General features: G+C 43.5%; 1 protein-coding gene across 2 annotated transcripts in view; it reads left to right on the forward strand.

Moving 5' to 3' along the window:
- LOC121540207 (importin-13-like) overlaps window positions 1-20164 on the forward strand; it is a 40795-nt gene that overhangs the window by 16408 nt on the left and 4223 nt on the right. Inside the window, exons 6-20 of one of the 2 annotated variants that reach the window (XM_041848895.2) lie at window positions 9468-9608; window positions 10374-10515; window positions 10641-10807; window positions 11291-11411; window positions 11494-11641; window positions 11865-12046; window positions 12155-12181; window positions 12636-12770; window positions 14004-14156; window positions 14308-14388; window positions 14566-14703; window positions 14836-14932; window positions 16507-16559; window positions 17913-17979; window positions 19804-19862. In XM_041848895.2, coding sequence (XP_041704829.1) covers window positions 9468-9608; window positions 10374-10515; window positions 10641-10807; window positions 11291-11411; window positions 11494-11641; window positions 11865-12046; window positions 12155-12181; window positions 12636-12770; window positions 14004-14156; window positions 14308-14388; window positions 14566-14703; window positions 14836-14932; window positions 16507-16559; window positions 17913-17979; window positions 19804-19862 — 1711 coding nt within the window. Of the gene's footprint in view, window positions 1-9467; window positions 9609-10373; window positions 10516-10640; window positions 10808-11290; window positions 11412-11493; window positions 11642-11864; window positions 12047-12154; window positions 12182-12635; window positions 12771-14003; window positions 14157-14307; window positions 14389-14565; window positions 14704-14835; window positions 14933-16506; window positions 16560-17912; window positions 17980-19803; window positions 19863-20164 lie in introns of those variants that run through there. The other variant, XM_045207823.1, reaches the window with a different exon arrangement.

Genomic DNA, 20164 nt, shown 5'->3' on the forward strand with positions numbered 1-20164 from the left:
AATGGACATAGGAAGTTTGAGGTGTTTGGATCACAAAGAAGAACATTTGTGAGACGCAGACCAAATGAAAATATGCTGGAGGAGTGCTTGATGCCATCTGTCAAGCATGGTGGAGGCAATGTGATGGTCTGGGGGTGCTTTGGTGGTGGTAAAGTGGGAGATTTGTACAGGGTAAAAGGGATCTTGAAGAAGGAAGGCTATCACTCCATTTTGCCACGCCATGCCATACCCTGTGGACGGCGCTTGATTGGAGCCAATTTCCTCATTCAACAGGGCAATGACCCAAAGCACAGCTCCAAACTATGCAAGAACTGTTTAGGGAAGAAGCAGTCAGCTGGTTTTCTGTCTATTATGGAGTGGCCAGCACAGTCACCGGATGTCAACCCTATTGAGCTGTTGTGGGAGCAGCTTGACCGTATGGTACGTAAAAAGCGCCCATCAAGCCAATCCAACTTGTGGGAAGCATGGGGTGACATTTCTCAACAAATTGACAACTAGAATGCCAAAGGTCTGCAAGGCTGTAATTGCTGCAAATGGAGGATTCTTTGACGAAAGCTAAGTTTGAAGGACACAATTATTATTTCTATTAAAGATCATTATTTCTTACCTTGTCAATGACTACATTTCCTATGCATTTTGCTATATTTCCTATTCAAACTCATTTCATGTATGTTTTCATGGAAAACAAGGACATTTCTAAGTGACCTCAAACTTTTGAGTGGTAGTGTACTTTTGAGGAGATGGGAAACGTTGCCCATGCTACGTCAATGGGCCGCACGGTGCATTCTGGGTGATTCTGGGACAAGGAGCTCTCTCCTTCAAGGAATGAAAGGGAGTCTATTGGGCGCTAGCTCAAAAACCCAACATTGGCACGGATTTCATCAACAAGAAGTAAAACATTATAAATCTTTTCCCGAGATGTGAGATAATTAACTTGTTATCTGTAATATCATATAGCTTTGGAATCGTGACATTACGTACTTTCGAGGAAAATAGGTACGTTTCTCGACATACAGTGCATTCGGAAAGGATTCAGACCACTTTACAGCCTTATTCTAAAATTGATGAAATTGATGAAATGTCAGGTTGGATGGGGAGCATCGCTGCACAGCTATTTTCAGGTCTCTCCAGAGATGTTCGATCGGGTTGAAGTCCGGGCTCTGGCTGGGCCACTCAAAGACATTCAGAGACTTGTCCCGAAGCCACTCCTGCGTTGTCTGGGTTGTGTGCTTAGGGTCGTTGTCCTGTGGGAAGGTGAACCTTCGCCCCAGTCTGAGGTCCTGAGCGCTCTGGAGCAGGTTTTCATCAAGGATCTCGCTGTACTTTGCTCCGTCTTTTGCTCGATCCTGACTAGTCTCCCAGTCCCTGCCGCTGAAAAACATCCCCACAGCATGATGCTGCCACCACCATACTTTTCCATAGGGATGGTGCCAGGTTTCCTCCAGATGTGACGCTTGGCTTTCAGGCCAAATAGTTTGATCTTGTTTCTCTTGGTCTAAGAGTCGTTTAGGTGCCTTTTGGCAAACTCCAAGCGGGCTGTCATGTGCCTTTTACTGAGGAGTGGCTTCCGTCTGGCCACTCTACCATAAAGGCCTGATTGGTGGAGCGCTGCAGAGATGGTTGTCCTTCTGGAAGGTTCTCCCAACTCCACAGAGGAGCTCCGGAGCTCTATCAGAGTGACTATCGGGTTCTTGGTCACCTCCTTGACCAAGACCCTTCTCCCCAGATTGCTCAGTTTGGCTGTGCGGCCAGCTTTAGGAAGAGTTTTGGTGGTTCCTAACTTCTTCCATTTAAGACTGATGGAGGCCACTGTGTTCTTGGGGACCTTCAATGCGGCAGAATTTTTTGGGACCCTTCCCCAGATCTGTGCCTCGACACAATCCTGTCTCGGAGCTCTGCAGACAATTCCTTTGACCTCATGGCTTGGTTTTTGCTCTGACATGCACTGTCAACTGTGGGACCTTATATAGACAGGTGTGTGCCTTCCCAAATCATGTCCAATCAATTGAATTTACCACAGGTGGACTCCAATTAAGTTGTAGAAACATCTCAAGGATGATCAATGGAGACAGGATGCACCTGAGCTCAATTTCGAGTCTCATAGCAAAGGGTCTGAATTCTTATGTAAATAAAGTGTATTTCTGTTATTTTTATCAAATTTGCAAACATTTCTAAAACCCTGTTTTTGCTTTCTTATTATGGGGTATTGTGTGTAGATTGATGAGAAAACAAGTAATATTTAATCAATTTTAGAATAAAGCTGTAATGTAACAATGTGGAAAAAGGGAAGGGGTCTGAATTATTTCCGAATGCATTGTATAGGCTACTTTAGGCTATATCATAGAAGTCAAAAGCTATTTCCATGTGAAAATGTTATGGGATTTGCTCCATTTGGTTTTGGTGGTAGTCTAAATTATGCTCAAATAGCCACAATAGTCTATTGGCTATTGTCTAAAATTGTAAAGGTACAGCCTCAGTGTTCATTGTAAACGTGCGCTGGAAGTTGCACAAAGTTCTCACAATGTTCAAGTTTCCGCTCACAAGACCTAAAATTTGCTCAGTGCCCCACAAACTTAGAGGGAACATTGATAGACACTCACACTCCTAAATGCGCAGTCAATGAAATACCGACCCATTGCCCTCTGAATAACATGCGTACACACACACATAGGGCTGTGATGGTCATGGAATTTTGGACGACTGTAATTGGCCAACCAAATGACTGCGGCCTCTGTAATAACCGTTCGAATAGCAACACATTTTATTTTTTACCCACTGTTTCTCCTTTCCTCCGCTCCTGACTGCATGTGCTGCCATAGAAATAGAATGGCCGTCCCCATTCAAGTAAAGGATGGCATAATGGGTGGAAGTAAAAGCAGGAAATGTACCCATCATCAATATGTGCTGTGATTTGTTGATTCAACTCAACTGACATTACAATAAAATACATTCCATTGAATGCCCCACATCAGTTAACATCATTTGAATGAACATTCTACGTTACCATGGAAATTATTGTGTCACAATGCCAGGCAGCCATTGCGAGTGTTCCCATGAGTTAAGGCTGGTTTATACTTCGTCTATCGACATCTCTGTAGACAGTTGTCGCAGTGACATCAAACTTGTCAAACACAAAAACAAAAGGTTGCATGACATCAGCAGCTTGGTGGTCCAAAATAACATAACTGGTGTATTTTAACACCAATAAACCCATCCGTTAAAAAATATATTTAGTATATGTCAATCTAGCAAACCAGGCAACTAAAAGCAACTTTCTAACAATATTTTGGTTCGTTTCTAGCTTGCTAGCTAACTAACATTAGCTGGTTAGCCATTTCAAATAATGACCATATCATAGCTGACATCTTAACTTTAGCTAATTTCTATTCACTATTACAGGAAAACAAACTCACGACAAGGTAATTATTTACAAGTTAATGGTGAGCTAATTACAGAAAATAGCTTACGGTTGTGAGTGTGATTAAATAAAAGCAGGGCATACTACCGGAGAATTTAAGAACTTGGGCCTTGTTTCATTGCTGGCTCAAAGTTGAACAGCTACCGTCTACAGACATTACACCGGAGTATAAATGACATGTTTTGACTATTGACATGTGTCACATTCTAATTGTCTACAGACATGTCGATAGACAAAGTATAAACCAGCCTTTAAGCAGTCAAATTGTCAGGGTTAGAGGTTCCAAGCCCATTCTATTCATCGTTTGCTGCAACACCTTGCTTGTTTCAGCAAGAGGCTACAAAGTTTCAACACGTTGTTAAGAGTCCATGTTATCGCAGAAATGGACTCAACCACACGAATGCCCGGCTGTCCCGTCTTCAGTCAGATGTTTGTTCCCCACAAAAAATACAGAAGACACAGTAATGATACACACACTAATGCTTAAAATCCCAGCCCCAGATTTCACACAGGAACACAGCAGTCTCTCTCACACATACAGTGTTACCTCTGGGTTTTCTGTCTGTGCTACTCCATAACATCTCAGCAGTGGCAGACTGCACTCAGTATTCATTCATTTTTAATGGGCTGCTTTGGAGATGCAGGTCGTGCACTCTTAGCTGAGGGGGAATGGGTTACCGAGAAATCAAGGGAGTATATTTTGTAGATGCAGGTTGGGGAAAGAGAGAAGGAGCTTTACAGTAGAGTAGCACTGTGTATGGTTTTGAGCACAAAAGTGTGTGTGTGTGGCTTGTTGTCATGCAAGTGGTACAGCAGCCTTCATAATAATGTCGATAAAGACACACTCACAGTGCCTTCAAAAAGTATTCATACCCCCTGACTTAGTCCACATTTTGTTGTTACAGCCTGAATTCAAAATGGATCAAATATTTTTAGAAATTGTATCAAATGTTTTGAAAATTAAATGCAGACATATCTAATTTACATGAGTATTCACACCCTTGAGTCAATACTTTGTAGAAGCACCTTTGGCGGCGATTACAGCTGTGAGTCTTTTTGAGTAAGTCTCAAAGAGCTTTGCACACCTGGATTGTACAATATATGCCAATTATTCTAGTTAATTGTTGTTAATTGCTAGACAGCCATTTTCAAGTCTTGCCATAGATTTTCAAGCTGATTTTAAATCAAAACTGTAACTAGGCCACTCAGGAACATTCAATGTCGTCTTGGTAAGCAACTCCAGTGTAGATTTGGCCTTGTGTTTTAGGTTATTGTCTTGCTGAAAGGTGAATTCGTATCCCAGTGTCAGTTGGAAAGCAGACTGAACCAGGTTTTCCTCCCTAGTCCTTGCCGATGACAAGCATACCCGTGTGGCTCAGTTGATAGAACATGGCTCTTGCTACGCCAGGGTTGTTGGTTCGATTCCCATGGGGGACAAGTAAGAAAATGTAGGCGCACACTACTGTAACTCGCTCTAGATAAGAGCGTCTGCTAAATTACTCAAATGTAACATGATGCAGCCACCACAATGCTTGAAAATATGAAGAGTGCTTCTCAGTGATGTGTTGTTGGATCTGCTGCCAACATAATGCTTTGTATTCAGACAAAGTTAAATTCTTTGTCAATTTCTTTGACAAGCCTGACCTATCTAAAAAACCAGCAGGTGCCTGTTATAAAATGTTTATAAAGCCACTAGTCTCTTGTATGTGCATGTCCAATAATATCCACTTCACTTTAATGTGCATATCACGTGTGGCAACTGTACTCAGCCAGCCACATCCCCTACCAGCCCTCACTCACCTGTTTCTCTCAGTCTGCTTTTCACACGCATCTATTCCTCTGTCAGTTTAAAAAATATATAATTTAGCCGTGATGGCGAGTGGGGATCCAGACCCTGATGAGTCTGCTGTTAGATTTGTACATTTGTTACTTTGGAGCAGCGCGCAATGCGAGCAATGTTGATACATTGTATCATTTCATCGCCTGTTATAACTGAGAGCACAGACCAGTCTGAGTAGACTTTGCAAGTGCACTGTTATGCAGCCTCAGAGTGACAGAGAGGGAAAATGGAGCACCGCTTCGTGACAGGCATGCTTGCAGCTTTACAGCAAAGAAAACGGGTTGTCGCTAGCCTAAACGGTTAAAAAAATATGACCCATATTACACGAGGTGCATTTTTTGCACGCATTTTATATAATTTCACAAACCCTGTCGCGGGCCGTTTTAAACTAATCCCGGATCGCAAATTATTGGTTTGATAACAAACAACGTTGTTCAGTCATGTTACCTAGCTAGCTAACAACCTGGTAATTTGACAGTAGGTTTAGGCAAATTTGATTGGCACAGGAAGAAAATGGGTTGCTACTCATGGTGGGATTCATATAGGCCTAATGTAAGCTTAAACTGTATCAAAAATCTATTGTATTTCTGGTGCTCCTTAAACTCTGTTTGGTGCCTAACGTTTTAAAAGTTGGGAGCAGTGTTTGTGGGAGAGAGAGTGGTGTTTGTTTATGAGAGTGAGGGAGACCTAGAGTGTGTGTGAGAAAAGGAGGGAGAGTCTGTGTCTGTGTTAACTGAAGTGCACAGAAGGGTTCATGCGTGTTTTCCCCATACTGACACAATGACATGCAGATCATTATGCATGTACAGTTGAAGTAGGAAGTTTACATACACCTTAGCCAAATACATTTAAACTCAGTTTTTCACAATTCCTGACATTTAATCTTAGTAAAACTTCCCTGTCTTAGGTCAGTTAGGATCACCACTTTATTTTAAGAATGTGAAATGTCAGAATAATAGTAGAGAGAATGATTTAGTTCAGCTTTTATTTCTTTCATCACATTCCCAGTGGGTCAGAAGTTTACATACACTCAATTAGTATTTGGTAGCATTGCCTTTAAATTGTTTAACTTGGGTCAAATGTTTCGGGTAGCCTTCCACAAGCTTCCCACAATAAGTTGGGTGAATTTTGGCCCATTCCTCCTGACACAGCTGGTGTAACTGAGTCAGGTTTGTAGGCATCCTTGCTCGCACACACTTTTTCAGTTCTGCCCACACATTTTCTATAGGATTGAGGTCAGGGCTTTGTGATGGCCACTCCAATACCTTGACTTTGTTGTCCTTAAGCCATTTTGCCACAACTTTGGAAGTATGCTTGGGGTCATTGTCCATTTGGAAGACCCATTTGCGACCAAGCTTTAACTTCCTGACTGATGTCTTGAGATGTTGCTTCAATATATCCACATAATTTTCCTTCCTCATGATGCCATCTATTTTGTGAAGTGCACCAGTCCCTCCTGTAGCAAAGCACCCCCACAGCATGATGCTTCCACCCCCGTGCTTCACGGTTGGGATGGTGTTCTTTGGCTTGCAAGCCCCACCTCCCTTCTTCCTCCAAACATAACGATGGTCATTATGGCCAAACAGTTATATTTTTGTTTCATCAGACCAGAGGACATTTCTCCAAAAAGTACGATCTTTGTCCCCATGTGCAGTTGCAAACCGTAGTCTGGCTTTTTTATGGCGGTTTTGGAGCAGTGGCTTCTTCCTTGCTGAGCGGCCTTTCAGGTTATGTCGATATAGGACTCGTTTTACTGTGGATATAGATACTTTTGTACCTGTTTCCTCCAGCATCTTCACAAGGTCCTTTGCTGTTGTTCTGGGATTGATTTGCACTTTTCGCACCAAAGTACGTTCATCTCTTGGAGACAGAACGCGTCTCCTTCCTGAGCGGTATGACGGCTGCGTGGTCCCATGGTGTTTATACTTGCGTACTATTGTTTGTACAGATGAACGTGGTACCTTCAGGCGTTTGGAAATTGCTCCCAAGGATGAACCAGACTTGTGGAGGTCTACAATTTTTTTTCTGAGGTCTTGGCTGATTTCTTTTCATTTCCCCATGATGTCAAGCAAACAGGCACTGAGTTTGAAGATAGGCCTTGAAATACATCCACAGGTACACCTCCAATTGACTCAAATGATGTCAATTAGCCTATCAAAAGCTTCTAAAGCCATGGGGATTGGAATTTTCCAAGCTGTTTAAAGGCACAGTCAACTTAGTGTATGTAAACTTCTGACCCACTGGAATTGTGATACAGTGAATTATAAGTGAAATAATCTGTCTGTAAACAATTGTTGGAAAAAGTACTTGTGTCATGCACAAACTAGATGTCCTAACCGACTTGCCAAAACGATAATTTGTTAACAAGAAATTTGTGGAGTGGTTGAAAAACAAGTTTTAATGACTCCAACCTAAATGTATGTAAACTTCCGACTTCAACTGTATATCACAGGAGGTTGGTGGCACCTTAATTGGGGAGGACAGGCATGTGGTAATGGCTGGAGTGGAAGAGTGGAATGGTATCAAACACATGGTTTCTATGTGTTTGATGCCATTCCATTTGCGACGTTCCAGACATTATTATGAGGTGTCCTCCTTTAGGCAGCCTCCACTGATGTATATTACTTCCTCCCATTCCTCCAGCCAAATCACAGGTAGGCCTTTGCAAATATGAGCAAATCAGCCGTTCTATGCAATATTCTATTATACACTGAACAGTGTGAAGTTAAATTCAATATTTTTTATTAGAGTAGAAGTGTGAATTTCTGTGACAGGTTTTTGGAGAACGTTTAGAAAAAATGAACAAGTGTCCGGGGAACGGGGTGAACAGGATGCTTGGCCACAGATGTTTTTTCCACCATGGTATCTCGATACTACTCGGTATCGTGATTCTTGGCCTGGTATCGTATTGTTTGTACAATTTTGGTATCGTGACAAGTCTAATTGGCCTCATGGTGAAATCCCTGAGCAGTTTCCTTCCTCTCCGACAACTGAGTTAGGAAGGACACCTGTATCTTTGTAGTGACTGGGTGTATTGATACACCATCCAAAGCGTAATTAATAACTTCACCACGCTCAACGGGATATTCAGCGTCTTCTTTTTTTTTTTTTTTACACATCTACGAATCGGTGCCCTTCTTTGCGAGGCATTGAACAACCTCTTGTCTTTGTGGTTGAATCTGTGCTTGAGGGACCACAGTGTGGGGGTTCACAGATTGGGTAGTCATTCAAAAATCATGTTAACCACTATTGAACACAGAATGTGTCCATGCAACTCATTATGCAATTTGTTAAGAACATTTTTACACCTGACCTTATTTTGGCTTTCTATAACAAAGGGGTTATGGAACAAAAATGTTTTACAAACAAAATTCCACTTTGACATTATGGGGTATTGTGTGTAGATCAGTGACACAACATCTCAATTTAATCCATTTTAAATTCAGGCTGTAACACAACAAAATGTGGAAAAAGTCAAGGGGTGTGAATACTTTATGAAGGCACTGTAAATATTCAGAAGCCAGAACCAATGATACTGGAAGGTTGGCCGGATCTGTGAACACACACACACACACACACACACACCTGCATCACACATAGTGTCAATTGTAAGGTAAGAGAGGCAGTTTGAGCTTAATCAGAATAGCAGAACAGGGGGTGAGGGGTGTGTGTGTGCATACATACATGCGAAGGGGTGTTGCTTCTGTATTCTGTTTACATTGTGTCCGACCTCCAGCCAATCTCTATTTCCCTCTTAGTGGGTAAAATAACAACATTTAATCGACATTACTGTTCCAGTTTCACAATGAACGACCCTAAAATACCTTGGAGAGATGGAGGGGGAGAGAGAGTGATATTACCCAGCGTGTGTGTGAACATGTATAATGCAGACAACGGAAACAGACGGATAGATGTGGGATGATTAAATGGGTCTGTGTGTCTAAATGAGAGATGGTGTGTTTGTGCTTCCAGAGAGAAAGATAATAGATGTATTAGAAAGGGCTGAGACAGCAGGAAGAACAGACCAGAGTAATTGAAACCTCCAAGAGAAATTGAGAAATGGAACAAAGCAATGGAGAGATGAAGCTGGTGAAAAGTGAGAGTTATGTGTGTGTGGGGGTTTGAGTAGAGATTTTCCCCCTAGTATGTGAACTAACCCATCTCTTTATGTCTCCCTGTGTCTTTGTGTGTGTGTGTGTGTGTGTGTAGATATGTGAACACGCTGCTGAAGCTGGTGACCCAGGTCTTGTCCCTGCAGGAGCAGCTAAGAGAGGCCGTCCAGAACGGAGACATGGAGACGTCACACGGAATCTGTCGCATCGCTGTCGCACTGGGCGAAAACCACTCCAAGTGCGTGTGCATGTGCATGCACTGTCCCCTCTAAATCATCAATCAATCAATCCTTTCACTTCCCCTCCTCACACTCTTGGTGATGACATTGATGCTTCTGGGTTCATTCTCACAAACCAATCAACAAATAATCCGATCAGATGATGTGTTCAGTTTCAAGCTCAGGCCCAACCTAGTAAACAAGCTGTTTGTTAGTTATTGTGTGTTTCTGTCTCCGGAGGCCTCATGTCTCACTGTGTATGTCAATGGCTCCAGTCTGAACCCTTCACCTGTCACACTCTATCTAGAGAAACATCCCTGCCTGTCCCACCTCACCTCACTCTCCCTGAGCACTGACCTAGTTTTCCTGGCTCTGTGTCCGTTTCTCTCTCTCTCTCTTTCTCTCCTTTCTTTCTTTCTTTCTTTCTTTCTTTCTTTCTTTCTTTCTTTCTTTCTTTCTTTCTCTCTCTCTCTCTCTCTCTCTCTCTCTCTCTCTCTCTCTCTCTCTCTCTCTCTCTCTCTCTCTCTCTCTCTCTCTCTCTCTCTCTCTCTCTCTCTCTCTCTCTCTCTCTCTCTCTCTCTCTCTTTCTTTCTTTCTCTCTTTCTTTCTTTCTCTCTCTCTCTTTCTTTCTTTCTTTCTTTCTCTCTTTCTTCTTTCTTTCTTTCTTTCTTTCTCTCTTTCTTTCTTTCTCTCTTTCTCTCTCTCTTTCTTTCTTTCTTTCTTTCTTTCTTTCTTTCTTTCTTTCTTTCTCTCTCTTTCTTTCTTTCTTTCTTTCCCCCCCCCAGGGCTCTGTTGGAGCAGGTTGAGCACTGGCAGAGCTTTCTCGCATTGGTCAACATTATCATGTTCTGCACTGGGATACCAGGACACTACCCAGTCAACGAGACTACCAGCTCCCTCACACTCACCTTCTGGTACACACTACAGGTATGCACCCTACACTGTAACCCAGACCCCTACACTTTAACCCAGGACACTAACGTTACACCATAAACCCAACTACCCTGTTCAGAATAACACCACTTAACAGTACACACTCGCTCTCTCTCCAGGATGACATCATGTCGTTTGACTCCGAGAGACAGGCGGTGTATCTGCAGGTGTATAGACCAGTGTATTTCCAGCTGGTGGATGTTCTGCTACATAAAGCCCAGTTCCCCTCTGACCAGGAGTACGCATCATGGTCCTCGGATGAGAAGGAACAGTTCAGGATCTACAGGTACAAGAGTGTGGGTGGGGTTGTGTGGGTGAGTGCAGGGCTGTGTGTGGGAGAGAGCTAAATGCAATATGCTGACAGGTCTATTGGTGGGTGTGTTTGTGATTGTAACAGCCTGGAAGTGAAGTGGCAGCTGAGAGGGCACAAATGTCTGATGGATGACAATGTTTGTCTGAGTCACAGATCATCAGATGCTCAGAAGCACATTACTAACAGCACATTATAAAATGATGCCCTGCTGTTAGTGGTGCCAGTTAAATGGTGCCTTCTATTTCACTTGATTTGAGGTGTAAACACAAGTTTTTTGCATATTAACTAATTTACGAAAATAGACAAAAGCAGCGGACCCAAAACTGAACCTTGTGGCACACCACTTTTCTACCATAGTATTGATTGTTCCACCTCTATAACAAAACCTTGCCTCCTGTTGGTGATATGCATTACACTTCTATATTATAAGACTTAACACTTTTGTGTGTATTCCAGGGTGGATATCTCAGACACTCTGATGTATGTGTATGAGATGCTAGGAGCTGAGCTGCTCAGTAACCTTTATGAGAAACTAGGACGAATACTGACCAACACAGAACAAGCCTTGTCATGGCAGGTACGGTACACACATAAACACGCATTGAACACACACACACACACTGAACACGCTGTCTGAGGCCTTTTATTGTCTCCTCCAGCATACAGAAGCGTTGCTATATGGGTTCCAGTCGATAGCGGAGACGATAGATGTCAACTACTCTGATGTCATCCCAGGCCTGATCGGACTCATCCCCAGAATCAACATCAACAACGTCCAACTGGCCGACACCGTCATGTTCACTATCGGTAGGTACTGATACGCTCATACATGTTCACGATAGGTATTAATACAGTCATACCTGTGATTTTGTTGTGTTTTGTTCATCCAGGGAAATAACAAGGGGAAAAAATTTAAACAAATTGGACAGGAAAACAGGAAAAGCATCAGTCTCCTTTGCTTCAGTCTCCTGTAGCATAAAGTGTTAAATATTTTCATCCACTGTATTCTTCTTCTCCTCCCTCCCTGTAGGAGCTCTAGCCGAGTGGTTGGCGGACCACCCGGTGATGTTGAGTAGTGTTCTACCTCTGGTACTCCAGGCCTTGGGGAACCCAGACCTCTCCATCTCCTCTGTCTCCACACTCAAGAAGATCTGCCGAGAGTGCAAATACGACCTGCCACCCTATGCCTCCAATATAGTGGCTGTATCACGTGTACGTACGCGTGTGTGTGTGTGTACCATATATCATGTTTTTACATTTACATTTAAGTCAATATAATATTATTCTACTTATGCTTCTGCTATCCTCTCTTCTTCACAGGAGGTGCTGATCAAGCAGATTCACAAGGTCAGTCCCCGTCCTGTCTGGAAATAATGCAAGCCATAACCCCAATGTCCCAACTCACTGGACCCACTCTACTGTATACAACATCCTGGATAATAATTTATAGTTTAAGTCAGGGACAGAGTCAAACTTTTAAAAACGTTATTGCCTGTGCATTTGGTACATGCAAACAATGAGCATATTCAATACAAGCACAGGGAGTACATCCGACCATAGAATCAGTCAGCCCATTCAGTCATGACAACAAGGTTAGAGCTGGTGACAAGACTGATTATTGGTAGCTAGCAAAGACCACTTACACAAGGAGTCAGTCTTTCAAAAGTCCTGGAAATGTGTAACAATGTTCTCTCCTCTTCCTCTCGCTTTTCTTCCTGCTCCCCTCCCTCTCGCTTTTCTTCCTGCTCCCCTCCCTCTCTCTTCCTCCCTCCCTCCCTCTTCCCTTCCTCTCCATCTCCAGACCAGTCAGTGTATGTGGCTGATGCAGGCCTTGGGCTTCCTGCTGTCTGCTCTGCCTGTGGAGGAGATACTGAGGAACCTGCACTCTCTCATCACTCCCTACATCCAACAACTTGAGAAACTAGCTGATGAGACGGTACACAGACACACATAGACACACACTATGGTAACAGTGTTATAGTGACATATTTTCCTCTCTCTGTTGGACTGCGGCCATATGAACAGACTGTGTGTCTGCATGGATGCACCACACACTAACACACACACTAGCGCGTACACACACACACACACACACTCTCTCGCTCTCTTTCTTTCTTCCCCCTCTCCCTGTTGGACTGTGTCCATATGAACAGGTGTTGTATCTGTGTGGCTCCACTGCAGTTGAACATTTCTCTGTGGGACCAGATTGGCTTCATTACTACACAATGGGATACTGAATCACAGGGCCATAACACACACACCAGATTCTTTCTTCATTAAATGTCAGGTCTAATGAATCCGGGCCTTATAGGAGCTAAAAATAGGGACGTGACATTATCAGTGTTGAATTAGTCTTTCTCCCCTGATCTACTGTTCTGGAGTCTGCAGAGACCTGAGTGTCTGGGTGAACAGAGATGGCAGTTCAAATGAAGAGTTTCATCTCTTTCTCTCTCTCACTCTCTCTACCTCTCGCTCGCTCTCTCTCTCTCTCTCTCTGTCTGTCTGTCTGTCTGTCTGACGTATAGCCATGACATCATACTATGGAATCAGGTTGTCTGTGCAGCCTAACAAACACTGGCACCCTAAGGCAAGAGGTGAAACTGCACCTCCACTATATAATTAGCTACAAGCGTTGTCTGTTTTTATGCATTTAGGGTGGTATTCTGACTTAAATACTGTGCGCTCTGAATGATTAAGGCATAAATCCAAGTTGAACATACCTATCTCAAATTTGTTTGTGTGTTCAGTAGCAGCGTCACAGTTTGCTCGTTAAGAGAAGGGTAGTCAGCCCAGCCACATGACTCCTCCCTTGTACTCCACAGCTCAGTTGTCATGGATACCGAGCAGTGATTAAATGGTTGCTAACGAAGCTTTAATTAGTGTTGTCACCCTGGAGAGAGCCTGTGTGTGTGTGTGTGAGTGAGTGAAATCTGCAGATAAATGAAGCCATCAACTGACTGACGCACCCAAACTTCTGTCTTTCACTGATCTGTCTTTCACTTCTTCATCCCTCTCTTTCACTGGCTTTCTTTTTGCTTCACTCGTTAACTCATTCACGAAAAACAAACAGATAGAAAATTAGTGATGGCAAATCTTGTTTCAGTCTGGCTTCCTAAAGCTATTGACTTACTCTCGCTCCCTCTTTCCCTCCCTCCATCCCTCTCTCCAGCCCAACCCGTCCAATAAACTAGCGATAATCCACATCCTAGGTCTGTTGTCCAATCTCTTCACTACGCTGGACATTAGCAAACAGGAGGACGAATCAGGAGAGAGCACTGCTCCCCCTGTCAAACCTGCCCCGCCCCCACCAGGGCCTAACCCGGTGAGATGCACCTTCATCTTCGTCATCATCATTATCATCAGCAGCACTCAGCCAGCCACACACAAGCTCTTTTAAAGGGAAAGTTCATCCAGTTTTCCTCATTTGTTACTCATTTAGCTAGTGCTGTCAAACTAACCTGTGTGTGTTCTAGGTGGTGGTGGTCCTACAGCAGGTCTTTGCTCTCATTCAGACGGTCCTCAGCAAGTGGCTCAATGACTCTCAGGTGGTGGAGGTGAGACACAAACACACACAAAAAAAAGTGACGCGTTGACTCAACAGTTTTAATAAATGATCTGCACATTCATGAAGCATTAAAAAATCCAACCTGAACCAGCTGAAAATAAACACTCATTTCACTATCCCCCCCCCTTCTCCCTGCCCTCCCCTCTCTCTCCCGCCTTCCTCCCAGGCGGTGTGTGCTATCTTTGAGAAGTCGGTGAAGACTCTGCTCCATGACTTTGCCCCCATGGTGTCTCAGCTCAGTGAGATGCTAGGACAGATGTACAGTACCATACCACAGGCCTCAGCACTGGACCTCACACGACAGGTACACACACACACGCTTGAGCACACTCGCATACACAATACACACTCACATGCATACGTTCAGAGGCACACACACACTCTTTCACACCAACACCTTGACCGGTGTGAAACAGTCTGTGGTTTTGTTTGACAGATGGTCCATATATTTGCCAGTGAGACGGACCACTTCCCACCCATCAAGGCTCTATTTGAGCTGGTTACCTCAGTAACACTCTCCATCTTCCAGCAAGGTAGGGGGTCCTGCAGGGGAGAGGGAGGGGGGTGATCTGTCTGTTCTTGTTTTGGGTGATTTTGATTGACAGGCAAACTTACACACACTCCTGCTTTCACCTGAGAACAGGAGAACAAGGAACGTGGAGAATGAACATGGCTTCCATAGCACAAGGGGAAACTATGATGGCTGCATCTCAATAGTCTAAAGTCCTCGTCTCCTCTCCTTGGAGCTGGACAGTTGAAAGCACCTATTGCACCATATTGCTTTCACCTGCCCTGTGTTTTTAGATGAGTGCAGATGAAGGGGAGGAGATAAGGAGAGGAAGCCACTTTAGACTGTTGAGATGCATCCTCTGTCCTCCTGTGCTGCTATGGAGAATTACACAAGAAAAAGCATTAGAAGGAAGTTTTGTTTTTCAAGCTGATAATATCTAGTGGGTCTTACCTGAATAGTGTCTGCCTCTCTCTTTTCCCCTTTCAGTTCTCCCCCTTCTTCTGCTTTGACTGGGTTTGATTGATATTGGCTGCCTCTCCTCTGCTCTCTTTTTAAAAAAACTATTTCTTTCTGAGCAGGTGTTCTTCAATGTTGCTCTGTGGCCAGTATCTTATACATTATGGTGCAACGTTACAAAACATTACAGAATGTTGTTGCAGAACAACGTTCATATAGAAATGTATTGTGTAGAACAGTCATCCTCTTTTACAGAACAGGGGATTGTGTGGGCTCTATTCATTGCATTTCTATCTGGGTTGCGTCCCACTGAATAAAGTCTGTTAGGTGGGGAGTTGGGGGATGGGGTCTTGTTTGGAGTCTAGAAACAGCGAAGGGAAGGGTGGCCTCCTAAGTGTTCACATTTTTGGTGGGTGGGTAAGGGTCAGGGGTGCTATTGACCCAAATCAACCCCTACCCACTACGCACATGGATGGTGTAAGCCACACAATGTTTTATTCTTGCATATCGTATTACACGGTGGAGCTATTAGCAAGCCCCAAGGGTGTAGGGTCTAGGGGAGATGGCTGGGGCTAGGGGTTGATTTGGGTCAATAGCACCCCTGACCCTTACTCGCCCCGCAAAAAGGTGAACACTTAGGAGGCCACCCTTCCCTTCGCTGTTCCTAGACTCCAAACTAGACCCCATCCCCCAACTCCCCATACACGCCTAGAGGGTAGGGGCGAGGGGTTGATTTGGGACTTGACGCCCCCTTTCTCTGAAGCGTGACAGTAACAGAGGCCTCCTGGGTTTCCTACTCCAAAACCACTTTTGTTATTTTTAGGTATTTTATTTTTCTCTCGTTACTACTACTTTCTTTTTATCTCCAAATGGAACCCATGTCTTCTCTTTCTCTGCCTGTTTTCTGTTTGTTCAAACGCTCACTGTTTTTCCAAGACTCTTCCAAAGCTTCACACGCCCCTCCTCCCTCTCTCTTCCCCTTTGTTCGTTCTTTACTCACGTGTGATTATTTCAATGAGATCTTTTCTGTTCTCTTTTCTTTCCACATGACTGTTGAATCGGTTGAGTTGCTGTTTGTATATTATTATTCTTCTCTTTATTCTTTATGATTTGTTAAGTTTCATCTTTATTATATTTTAGGACCCAGGGATCATCCTGATATTGTTGATTCATTTATGCAACTCCAAGCTCAGGTGTGTTTTTGGTTTCTTATTTCATTCACTTTGGGTTTCTCTCTCGTTCTCTCTCTTTCTTTCTCTCTCACACACTCTCTCTAGTTCTCTCTTTCCCTTTCTCTTTCTGTTCTTTGTTTAAGGGTCCGAGGGCGACCCATCATAATGGCATGGCAGAGAATAGACAGTAGGTGGTGCTATTGAAGGACGGAGTCTGTCTCCTTCAATACTCAGGGCTCTAACCAGTAGCTACACCTTTGTCTGATGAGGGAGTAAGGGTCAGAGTTCATCAAGGTCTTGTCCAGTAGGCATAAAACAGGACAGAATGTTTTGAAACAAGGAGGGACTACCTGAACGTGTCCCATAAGAAACATGTTCATGTTCGGTTGTCTTCTTAACATGACCCTGGGATGTAGTTCCCTGTGACCTCACTGGTTAGAATCCCCTAGCCACACCCCTTTTCTGATGTCATTCCAGCCCAGAGCCAATCAAAGCCCAAATGAATTAATATTCCATTAATTAATTAATTCAGTCGAATTGGCTGCCCTCTGTTTTTTTTTGTTTTTGTCTTCTACATTCTTCTTCCTTTAATTTCTCTCTTTGGATAGAGCTGATCTCCATCTCTCCTCTCCACTTCCCTCGTTCCCTCTCTCTTCCTCCATCCTGAATGAGTTCATTACAGTATCAGTTGTATTTATCCGTACATGTACCTTACTTACTTATGTTGCATATTCAATCCAACCTAGCCAAAAAAAGGGAGAAAAAAATAGTGTATCGGAATGAAATTAATACAGACAAAAGCTGCAGAACCATCATTGCCTTTAGTTTGACCTAAGTTTTAAATACTTTGTTTGATTTTCTCCAGTTTGCTTGCTGAGTTTGCATTGGAGCAGAGTTGTGTACTGTATAAGTGGTAGTTTGTCATAGAGAGAGGGAGAGTGGATTAGTCTAGCCTGGTAGCCTCCACTGTTGATCTGCTGGAGATGACTGCTTTAGCCCAATTCTCATTCACTCCCCCTCAAGGATTTAAAAGCATTGGGATTGGTGTAAGAAACACTTTGTCTATACCAATCCAATGCTGTTAAATCCCAAAGGGGGAGTGAACGAGATCACACCTCAGGGAGAAGGGGGACAATCAGAATTTGGCTTTGTTGTCATATCTAAGGCCAGAAGTTTTTCCTGACCTTGTGGGCAAACAGTTGGACATGACAATGACAAAGGAGTTGTCTAATGCAGACACAGTTCTGTCTATGAGGCTAGGAGAGTGGGGTGTTCAGTATTTTCCGGGGTGGGAGGTAGGGGTTGGGCTGTACCCCTGGAGTAGGGGAATAGACTCCTGCCCTGTGTCATGCCTCTGTCTGCCTCCTACTGTAGGCCCTCAAACGGAAGCCAGATCTCTTCTTGTCTGAGAGTCTTGACGTGAAAGCTGTGTTCCATTGTGGTAAGTGTGTGTTGCTTTGCTCCTGCACACACACACACTGTTCATTGTACAGTGGGGGAAAAAAGTATGTAGTCAGCCACCAAAATTGTGCAAGTTCTCCCACTTAAAAAGATGAGAGAGGCCTGTAATTTTCATCATAGGTACACGTCAACTATGACAGACAAAATGAGCGAAGAAATCCCAGAAAATCACATTGTAGGATTTTTAATGAATTTATTTGCAAATTATGGTGGAAAATAAGTATTTGGTCAATAACAAAAGTTTCTCAATACTTTGTTATATACCCTTTGTTGGCAATGACACAGGTCAAACGTTTTCTGTAAGTCTTCACAAGGTTTTCACACACTGTTGCTGGTATTTTGGCCCATTCCTCCATGCAGATCTCCTCTAGAGCAGTGATGTTTTGGGGCTGTCGCTGGGCAACACAGGCTTTCAACTCCCTCCAAAGATTTTCTATGGGGTTGAGATCTGGAGACTGGCTAGGCCACTCCAGGACCTTGAAATGCTTCTTACGAAGCCACTCCTTCGTTGCCCGGGCGGTGTGTTTGGGATCATTGTCATGCTGAAAGACCCAGCCACGTTTCATCTTCAATGCCCTTGCTGATGGAAGGAGGTTTTCACTCAAAATCTCACGATACATGGCCCCATTCATTCTTTCCTTTACACGGATCAGTCGTCCTGGTCCCTTTGCAGAAAAACAGCCCCAAAGCATGATGTTTCCACCCCCATGCTTCACAGTAGGTATGGTGTTCTTTGGATGCAACTCAGCATTCTTTGTCCTCCAAACACAACAAGTTGAGTTTTTACCAAAAAGTTATATTTTGGTTTCGTCTGACCATATGAAATTCTCCCAATCCTCTTCTGGATCATCCAAATGCACTCTAGCAAACTTCAGACGGGCCTGGACATGTACTGGCTTAAGCAGGGGGACACGTCTTGCACTGCAGGATTTGAGTCCCTGGCGGCGTAGTGTGTTACTGATGGTAGGCTTTGTTACTTTGGTCCCAGCTCTCTGCAGGTCATTCACTAGGTCCCCCCTGTGTGGTTCTGGGATTTTTGCTCACCGTTCTTATGATCATTTTGACCCCACGGGGTGAGATCTTGCGTGAAGCCCCAGATCGAGGGAGATTATCAGTGGTCTTGTATGTCTTCCATTTCCTAATAATTGCTCCCACAGTTGATTTCTTCAAACCAAGCTGCTTACCTATTGCAGATTCAGTCTTCCCAGCCTGGTGCAGGTCTACAATTTTGTTTCTGGTGTCCTTTGACAGCTCTTTGGTCTTGGCCATAGTGGAGTTTGGAGTGTGACTGTTTGAGGTTGTGGACAGGTGTCTTTTATACTGATAACAAGTTCAAACAGGTGCCATTAATACAGGTAACGAGTGGAGGACAGAGGAGCCTCTTGAAGAAGTTACAGGTCTGTGAGAGCCAGAAATCTTGCTTGTTTGTAGGTGACCAAATACTTATTTTCCACCATAATTTGCAAATAAATTCATTAAAAATCCTACAATGTGATTTTCTGGAAAAAAATTCTCAATTTGTCTGTCATAGTTGACGTGTTCCTATAATGAAAATTACAGGCCTCTCTGATCTTTTTAAGTGGGAGAACTTGCACAATTGGTGGCTGACTAAATACTTTTTTCCCCCACTGTATGTGTTGCTGCATTTCTCTTAACACACACACACACTTTGTCAATCGTCGTGCCTCAGAGATCCACAGAGATTGTGCTGGAAACATCTGAAGAGCAAAACTGTTAGTGTTTAAATAGAATTTAGTATTTGGATGTTTCTAATACCCTCCCCTCCTCTCCCTCTCCTCTGTAGGAGTAATGTCACTGAAATTCCCTGAGGCTCCAACAGTCAAGTCTACCTGCTTGTTCTTTGTGAGTGTACACACTAGGGATGTGAAAAATGTAAAAAAATGTCTTAACGTTTAAACTGCCATTTTCATATAGCGTTTAAATTTTGTCAATTTTTTTCATAAAATGACCTGAAATTACAATCCAGATATGGTTCTGCGTATGACCACTAGGGAGCAATGCAGTTCAGTCTACCACAGTCCTGGCTACCTACCTACCGGTCGTCACTAGTTACCACAGTCCTGGCTACCTACCTACCGGTCGTCACTAGTTACCACAGCCACAAAGTCCTAAAGTCTGCCTATTTCTACAATGTATCTTCTTAA

The sequence above is a fragment of the Coregonus clupeaformis genome, chromosome 26 (assembly GCF_020615455.1).
Source record: "Coregonus clupeaformis isolate EN_2021a chromosome 26, ASM2061545v1, whole genome shotgun sequence".
Classification (NCBI taxonomy): domain Eukaryota; kingdom Metazoa; phylum Chordata; class Actinopteri; order Salmoniformes; family Salmonidae; genus Coregonus; species Coregonus clupeaformis.